Here is an 8,985-nt window from a genome sequence, read left to right as displayed (position 1 = left end):
CCCGTAGTCTCACAGCCCCAAGAGCGACAATAAAAAGATTCCAAGCCCCCACACTGTCGGGCTAGTTGGTGGGTTCGTCCGTCACGGGGGCAGACATAGAAAGTAGTGGTCTTTATCTGATTGCGTGCTCGAGGGTTCTTACACCCACTGGCCCCTGAGGAGGAGCGTTGACTTTGAGCATGCTTACCTCCTGTCTGATAGGTAACGTCTCTAAGGTTTGGTCCGTGCTGAACTTTATGGGCTTCTCTCCAGGGTGTGTCAGGTATGTCCCAGGTTTCTAATCCAGCAACTAGGGCGCAAACATCAGGGTGCAGGGACGGCCACCAGGTCTTAAGGGGGGCGATTTTAGAAACGGACCACACTGCCTCTCCTGTCTGAGAGTAAACTTGCCATGTCAACAACCTGGGTTCATGGGGATTGGGGTTCTGGAGGGTTGGAAGTAGTAGGAACATGAGCATCAGAATCACTAATAGCATGGTTCTTTCTACACAAGCGAAGCTTAAGGGGGTTATCAGTCCGAGTTACTCACCAATCCGGGTCTGGCGGGGGTGCCTTCTTCAGATGTGAAGCGTGGACCCAGGAGGAGATGCCGTCCACTTTCACGGCGGTGGGAGTAGTCAAGAGGACGATGAAGGGTCCTTTCCACCGAGGCTCAAGGTTCCCCGTCCGATGCCGTCTCACGTAGACAGAGTCTCCCACCTGGAACTGGTGAGGTACTGAGAGGTCCTCTGGTCGATAGGCTTCCCTGATGGAGGCCCACACTTTTTTCTGCACGACTTCCAGGGCCCGTAACCTTTCAAGCAGAAACTTATTAGTTACACATTCGGGGGATGTATGGAGGTGAGCCGAATTGAGCGGAACCGGGGCTCCAAACATTATCTCAAAGGGTGTCAGTCCAAAGTGGCCGGGAGTGTTCCTGACCTGAAATAAGGTGAAGGGAAGGAGGACTAACCAATCACATAAACCAGTCTCTATGGATAATTTAGTCAAGGTCTCTTTTAGAGTTCTGTTCATTCTTTCTACCTGTCCTGAGCTCTGGGGCCTGTATGCACAATGCAATTTCCAATCTGTCCCCAGGATCTTGGCCAATCCCTGACTCACCTGGGCAACAAAGGCAGGACCATTATCGGAGCCGATTACCTTTGGGATCCCGAACCTTGGAAATATCTCTTCAAGGATCTTTTTGGACACCGTCTGAGCTGTCTCGGTTTTGGTAGGGAACGCTTCTGTCCATCCTGAAAAGGTATCTAAGAAGACTAGGAGGTACTTATGTCCATACTTAGCAGGCTTAATTTCAGTGAAGTCAACTTCCCAGTAAGCTCCTGGCCGATCCCTGCGAAGCCTTTTCCCATGTATTACTTGATGTTTGTTTATATTTACCAATTGGCAGGGAACGCAATTTCTCACAACCTCGTCTGCCATTTCTCCCAAGCCAATGATGTGATAAGGGAAGCTTCGAATCAGGGTTTTTAAGTTCTTGGCTCCTAAATGTGTCAACTGATGTAGGTGCCTTAAGTATTTTCCTGCCTCTTTTTGAGGCAGAATACTTTTTCCACTTCCTGACTCATATGTCCCAAGGGGTGAGGACTTTTGGAACCCTAGCTTGTCCATCCGAGCGAGATCTTCGGGTGTATACTGGAAGCTTTTAGTACATGTGTCTTCTGGGTATGCCCGGAGAGGTAAGATATTCATTCCCTGGGCCGCTTGTTTTGCGGCTTGGTCCGCTCTCCGGTTCCCTTGAGCTATTAAAGAGTCATCTTTTTGATGTCCAGGGCAATGTATTATAGCTACCTCCCTGGGTCTATAGATGGCTTCTAATAAATCTAAAATTTCCTGTTTGTTTTTAATATCTTCCCCAGCAGAAGTTAATAGCCCTCTCTGTCTGTAAATAGCCCCATGTATATGAGCAGTGGCAAAAGCATATCGGCTGTCAGTGTAGACATTGAGTCTCTTACCTTCAGCCATCCTTAGAGCCTGAGTCAGGGCAAAGAGTTCTGCTCGCTGTGTGGAAGTGCCCGTTGGAAGTCCGCTGGCCCACACGATCCGGTCATCATCTACTACTGCAGCCCCCGCCATCCTCTTACCTCCCATGATGTAACTGCTCCCGTCTGTGTACCAAGTCAGGAGTCCCGATCCTTTTAGGGGCTGATCTCGTAAGTCCCGACGGGTCCCTGTCTCTTCAGCCAGGATCTCCTGGCAGGTGTGAAGCACTTCTTTCCCTGAGCCAGGGAGCAGGGTAGCCGGGTTTAGGATGGCAGGCGGGGCGAATTCCACATGGTCGTGATTCAGGAGCAAGGTTTGGTAGTGAGTCATTCTGGCGTTCGACATCCATCTTTCAGGTGGTTGCCGAATTACACTCTCCAGCACATGGGGAGCAACCACAGTAAGTTTTTGTCCCAACGTAAGTTTGTCAGAATCTTTAACTAAGAGGGCCACGGCCGCCACTACTCTCAAACAGGCAGGCCATCCACTACTTACTGGGTCCAACTTCTTTGATAAATAGGTGACAGTTCTCTTCCAAGGTCCCCATTGTTGGGTCAGCACCCCTTGAGCTACCCCACTTCGTTCATCCACAAAGAGGACAAACGGCTTAGTCACGTCCGGCAACGCCAGGGCAGGTGCCGACAGGAGGGCCTTCTTAATATCATCAAAGGCCTGCTGTTGTTCAGATCCCCAAACAAATGGGACTGTCCCTTTGGTTAGGGGATACAGGAGGGTGGCTAGGGTAGCATACCCGGGTATCCACAGTCTACAAAATCCTGCCATCCCCAGAAACTCGCGGACCTGGCATGGAGTAGTGGGAACCAGGATCTGTGTTACAGTCTGCTTTCAGGCTTCGGTGAGCCACCTTTTCCCTTCTCTCAGGGAATATCCCAAATAAGTCACTTGTTGTTGGCAGATCTGTGCCTTTTTGGCAGATGCCCTATATCCTAGTTTAGCAAGTTCAGTCAGAAGGGCTCCAGTGGCCTCTCAGCAGGCTTCCTGGGTAGGAGCTGCTATCAATAGGTCATCAACATATTGCAACAAAGTTACCTGTGGGTTGGAGGCTCGGTAAAAAGCCAAGTCCCAATGTAGAGCCTCGTCGAAGAAGGTGGGCGAATTCTTGAATCCTTGTGGGAAACAAGTCCAGGTCAATTGCCCAGTAGTTCCTGTGGAGGGATCTTTCCACTCAAAAGCAAACAACAGTTGGCTATTCTGGTGCAGGTGCAGGCAAAAGAAAGCATCTTTTAAATCCAGGACTGTATACCAGGTGTTTTCCGGGGCCAGGGAGCTTAGGAGATTATAAGGGTTTGGCACAGTGGGGTGAATGTCCTGTGTCCTCTTATTAACTTCCCTCAAATCTTGCACTGGTCGATAATCTCCCGTTCCCGCTTTCTTTACAGGCAGCAAGGGAGTGTTCCAGGGGAACTTACATTTTACTAATATCCCCTGCTCTATAAGCCTCTGGATATGGGGCCTAATTCCATCTCTGGCTTCTTTACTCATTGGATATTGTCTCACAGTTACTGGTGAGGCTGAAGCTTTCAATTCTATGACCATGGGGGGCTGATTCACAGCAAGCCCCATACCCACTGTCTCCGCCCAGGCCCCTGGGAACTGGTCAAGCCACTCCTGGCCAACTCGGGAGGGTTCTGGTTTCTTAAAAAGGCAGTATTCATCTTCTAATCTTATAGTCAAGATACTTAGGCTCAGAGGTTTTTTTCTCCTGATTAGTCACTAGAGTTTCTTCAGCTTGAAAGGATATTTGGGCCCCTACTTTGGTCAAGATGTCTCTCCCCAACAGGGGTGTGGGGCATTCCGGTATGACTAGGAATGAGTGGTTTACTCGTCCCACTCCTAAGTCCACTGTTCTTCGGGTGGTCCATGCATATTGTTTCTGACCCATAGCCCCAATCACCCAAGTCTTTTTGCCAGAGAGGGGGCCCTTAGCTTGGGTCAGTACGGAATGTTGCGCACCGGTGTCTACCAGGAACTCAACGGGTTGCCCCTCCACTTTCAGGGTTACCCTGGGCTCGGGGAGGGGCTCTGAGCCCCGTCTTCCCTAATCTTCATCCTCTAGCAGAGACAACACCTTCTTGGGGGGTCCCCTCGGTGGCCTCTTAGGGCATTCTTTCATCCAATGCCCCTTTTCCTTGCAGTATGCGCATTGGTCTTTCTCTAAAGGGGTCCGGTTGCTCAGGTGCCCTGCCTTGCTAGCTCTGCCACTAGGGGGTGGGCGTCCCCTACCTTCTACTACTGCGGCCAAGATCCTTGTTAAATTTTTCTCATGCTTTCTATCCCTCTTTTCTTCTTTACCTTCTCTTTCTTTCTCCTTCCTCAACTCCTTCTCTTCCTCAGTCTCCCTCTTGTGATAAACTTTTTCAGCCTCTTTCACTAAATCTTTCAGCGATAAGTCTTGTAGGCCCTCTAATCTCTGAAGCTTCCTTCTAATGTCCGGCGCTGATTGTCCGATAAAGGCAAGGGCCACTGAAGCACTGTGCTCTTCAGAACTGGGATCAAAGGGTTGAAGTGGGATGAAGGCTTCCATCAGGCGTTCTAAGAACACTGCGGGTGCCTCAGTGGCCCCCTGACTGACCTCTCTTACCTTGGCCAAATTAGTGGGGTGCCTCGCGGCCCCGTGGAGATCCACCACCAGAGCCTGGCGATAGATGGTTAGTTGCTCCCTACCTTCTGGAGAATTAAAGTCCCAGTTGGGTCTGGTCAGAGGGAACCCCCTTTCTATATCATGAGTGAGTTACGATGGTCGTCCGTCGGCTCCAGGCACGTTGTTTCATGCCTCCAGGAGGATCCTTTCTCTCTCCTCCGTGGTGAAGAGCACCTGTAAAAGCTGCTGACAGTCATCCCAAGTGGGTTGGTGAGAAAACATCAGGGACTCTATCAGCCCAGTTAGTCTCTGTGGTTCCTCTGAAAAAGGAGGGTGGTTAGCTTTCCAGTTATATAAATCGGCGGAGGAGAACAGCCAATACTGCAGAAGTTGGAGAGGTGGGTCCCCTTCCTCTCCGGGGATGGGAGCCCCATAGGACCGGAGAGGAAAAATACCTGGAGGGTCTAAGATAGCCCCTCGGTGGCGCCGAGTTCCTTGGTCAGGTCCCAGAGCCAGCCCCACTGCCTCGGCACCAGGGACTGGAGGTGTCGGGGGTGCCGGGGCTGGGGGGGCCGTAAGGGCAGGGGGGTAGGGAGGGGGGTCATCAACCATAAGCAAATCTTGAGTGTCTGGGTGAACTTTGGTGGTCTCTTTTCCCTTGCTCTGAGGTTGGGTCTGAGCAACTAAGACCTGAGGGCCCATTTTCTTCTGCACCCAGGGCTTCACCCAGAGTGGTGGATTCTCCACCAACTCCTGCCAAACTGCAATGTAGGGTTGCTGATCCGGGTGTCCCTGAGGCGAGTCCTGGAAAACAACAGCTTTTACTGCTAGTAAAACGGAGAGATAGAAGGTCCCCTCTGGGGGCCACCCAACATTAAAGGTGGGCCACTTGGAGGCGCAGAAAGTCTGCCATGGTCTTTTCTTAACTTCTACTGACATATTATGTGCTCTCGTCCTTACTTCTGTCCAATGATCTAACGTCAGACTGAGGGGGGTCGTCACTGTCTGTCCCATTGTCAGTATAACAATTATTAGACACGTGAAGGACACAAAGAACAAAGACACACACAGATTAGACACACAGCGGCCGCTCCTTGTTTTCTTCAGATTTTTTATCAGAAACCGAAAGGAATCAGAGGGTTGATATTCTTGGCGCCCGAAAATCAACCCTATCTCATCAGATTCACCTTGCCGAAAAAACAGGTGAGAGGCCACCAGGTGTCCCTGGCCCTCTAATCTCCCCGAGGCGTCCCCCAGGGTTGCACCTGCGGTGCTCCGAGTACGTCTACTGACCGCGGTCTCAAACCCTTTACGGGCTCGGGACGACTGCCAAACAGAGGGTACCCTTCTCCAGAATTCCGACCGGTCGCACTGAAAAAACAGAAGACAAAACACAGACAACTCAAGGCGCCACTAACCTTACCTCCTCCAAAGACGACTTCGGGAGTGAAGCGGGGTGAGCGCTAGATCCCGCAATAGCCCCCAAGAAATGTTGGATCTCCTTAGAGGAAGACACCACCCCAATTCACTCACGGAAGGCGTCTCTTGATGCAACAAGCAAGAGGACTTTATTCAGGAACCAGCTAGCTAGGGTCCAAGTGTCAGCCCGACGCAGCGGGTTTCAACAAGGACCCCGAGCACTCAAAACCAAAGGTTTATATAGCATTTTCAAAACACTTAACTCTTAGTAATTTTTCCACAGCTGTACATTATCTTTGCAAGACATACATCCTGGGGTTAAGCGAGAGCAAGATAAGACCACTCCTCAACTGTTAGGGAGGTTCTGCACGATAAGCTTGGTATGTAGGATTAACTGACTAAGGTTAGCTGACTGAAGGCCACAGCTGCCCCCATCCTGGTGTTCATGATTAACTTGTTTTCCAAGGCCTTACCCAGTCCCAGGTTGTTGTTTTTTTTTCTCTTTTAAGTCACAATCTTCAGAAAACTGCTTCTAGGCCCTTAAGATGGCTACTCTTATGCTAACTTATTCTCATTCTCACCTAATGCTTTAGGCTCTACAGTTGATGGTGGCTACCATGAGAATATTCCACACAGACCTCCTACTACAAGTCTCAGAAAGGGTGAGAAGCTCAAAGGACCTCAGTTTTAGAGATCAGTAGACCTTCCATCTAGTAATCTGCCATTGCCCTGGCTCGGTGCCCACCTTCTAGTGCCTATTTTTCACAGTATAAATTATCAGGCCAAGAATGGGTTTGATCCAGCTTGGATTGGGTGTCTACCTCTAGTCATCTCTTCCCAGCGAGGAAGGGTTATCTGGCACAAAATGGCTACTAGAGACTCAGTCCTAGAGACAAGGTCCACTGACCAGATTCCCACCTGCTAAGAAAATCAAAAACAGTAGTCTAAACTGACATGGCAAATATACCCTCTGCAATTCCTCTGATGCAGAAGAATCCACTTTCTTCAGAAGCAGCTTTTCCATCTGGGGATAGTTCTAAATATTTCTCTCTGTCCCTGGGTATTTTGGGAACTGCATGAAGCCATTGCCTCTTAAGGTAACACAGATGATATCTGCTGCCTCTCAGAATTTCCATAAGTGACCAGAAATCTGTAATTTTTGAGCTTCTGAAATTTCATCATGTAATATGATGTCAACCACTTTTCTCTGCCATTCGCTCCACACAGCACTCACCGCTGCAAACGAGGGAAGTAGCTTGAAAATTTATGTTATTCTCCAATTCTCTGTCTGGGTTGCTCACTTGCAAATGTTCTGATATCAGTGGTTGTTTTGGACAGAGCAAAGCTCCGTTGTCCTTAAGCCAATGAGGGTGATACCAAAGGGCAGAGGCTCAGATTTCTCATTTTTCCCTGCCTGCATCTCCATTTTGTTTTCTAAACCTCAATCTCTCCAGAATGCAGTGCTTATTAGGATTCTGCCTTGAAAAGAACTTTCAACAGTCAAAGCTTTTTATCTTCTGTTTTACATTCAAATGAAATCCATCTTCCTGTGGTACAAAACACCACTTAGAGTGAGTCCCTTTGGGAGAGACATTAAAGTAATAATTCAGCTTTATCATAACGGAGCTCCATATGCAGATGTCCAAGGCAGAGACATCCTCCTTCTCTTTGGCCACTTAAGAGTGTATTCTAAAAAAATTCTTGGCATTGTGCTGTATGCACTGACAGGAGCAAAAAGAACCTAACTACTGGCTGTGAAAACACTGAGATGTAGGCAAAGGAAAGGAATGCTTGTAGAAACCCTGTGGCAACCATGGGCATTGACTTACTCAGCTACAAGATACCTCAGAGATGGGTTTTATTCTAATTGTTCCAAAGTAGGAAACTGAAACTCAGAAACATTAAGCAATTTGTCGGTATTGAAGACATGGGACTCAAAAGCACGTCATTCTATCATCAAAGCACATATTTTTCAAAAACACAGCAGTGTTGATTCAATGCTCTTCCTCCTCCTTTGGCATCAAATATAAGAAGAAATTTAAAAAAACAAATTTGACCTGGCTTCATATTGAGTGGGCAGTTGCTGTGACTCCTCGAAATGTCCATAGAGGCAATGAAGACAAAAAAATAATATAGAAAATTAGAGTTTAAAAGCTAACCAAATGAGTTGTGGGTAAAATTCTAATATTTCCAGAATATCTTGCCTGGCTTTAGTACATCTGCGTATCAACAGGCGCTCAAGGGTGGAGCGAAGTATGGCTTTAGTGCATTTGCATCATTCCTCAGGGTGGAAAGAAATTCATCTCCCTATCAATGGGTAATTACCTGGTCAACAGAGGACTTATCTATACCTGAGAGGTGAGGGGGAGGGTCGGTTTTGCTTCTGCTGGATCAGGAAAGGGAGAAGGGCCGGACTAAGCAATAAACGGGTTTTACACTTAATTTCTCCCTTTGACTGATTTTAGTTTTTAGAGGTATTTTGCCCCAGGATATTCTCTCCCTGGACTTACAGAGTATAAAAGGTGAGTGGCAATCCAGATTTATCTAATGTCCCACCCTTATCCTTACTCCCATGTATGTCTGAACAGAGATAAGTTTATGTCCACATGGCCAGGACAACTAGAGTTTATTAACAATATTATGTGTTTTGTGTTTCAGATACTCTATGTTGTTTAATCCTAACAATCATCTCATTCAGAGAATACAGTTCTCATTTTACAGATGAATAAACTGAAGCCCAAAGAGAGTTTAACAATTGGAATTGTTCAGGTACAGGCTACAGACAACCTGACTAATGGTGGCTTGGGCAAGAAAAGCATTACTTCTCATATAAGGGTGGACACTGCCACCAGGGACTCAGGCCCCCACTGCCTCCCCAGTACACCATCCCCAGCATGCAGCTTTTATCCTTACTCTTTCACCATGGCTGCTGGACCTCTGGGCATTGTAAATACATTCCAGGTAGAAAGATAAAGGAATAT

The 8,985-nt window shown here is 48.1% G+C and overlaps 1 protein-coding gene across 1 annotated transcript; it reads right to left on the bottom strand.

Annotated features, from left to right (window-relative positions):
• Positions 1-297: 297 nt before the first annotated feature.
• LOC130680991 (uncharacterized) lies at positions 298-7,028 on the bottom strand. The gene is made up of 6 exons (XM_057492892.1): positions 6,972-7,028; positions 5,773-5,956; positions 5,041-5,412; positions 3,034-3,110; positions 1,956-2,784; positions 298-1,247 (listed from the first exon to the last, which is right to left on the bottom strand). The coding sequence occupies exons 1-6, from the start codon at positions 7,026-7,028 to the stop codon at positions 526-528; spliced, it is 2,241 nt and encodes a 746-aa protein (XP_057348875.1). The 3' UTR covers positions 298-525.
• Positions 7,029-8,985: the final 1,957 nt, after the last annotated feature.

This window comes from Manis pentadactyla, chromosome 15, assembly GCF_030020395.1.
Source record: "Manis pentadactyla isolate mManPen7 chromosome 15, mManPen7.hap1, whole genome shotgun sequence".
Taxonomy (NCBI): Eukaryota; Metazoa; Chordata; class Mammalia; order Pholidota; family Manidae; genus Manis; species Manis pentadactyla.
Note: the sequence above shows the minus strand (reverse complement) of the source record. Positions and strands in the feature narration are given on the sequence as shown.

What these genes read in the sequence shown, in the direction of transcription:
- LOC130680991 (XM_057492892.1), bottom strand. Translation starts at nt 7,028, where the DNA reads ATGGAAAAGCTGCTTCTGAAGAAAGTGGATTCTTCTGCATCAGAGGAA. An exon ending in GGCTATCTTAGACCCTCCAG is followed by an intron (nt 3,111 to 5,040) that starts GTATTTTTCCTC and finishes GTTTCCCACAAG; the next exon opens with GATTCAAGAATTCGCCCACC. An exon ending in GGCTCTAAGGATGGCTGAAG is followed by an intron (nt 1,248 to 1,955) that starts GTAAGAGACTCA and finishes TAGTCTTCTTAG; the next exon opens with ATACCTTTTCAGGATGGACA.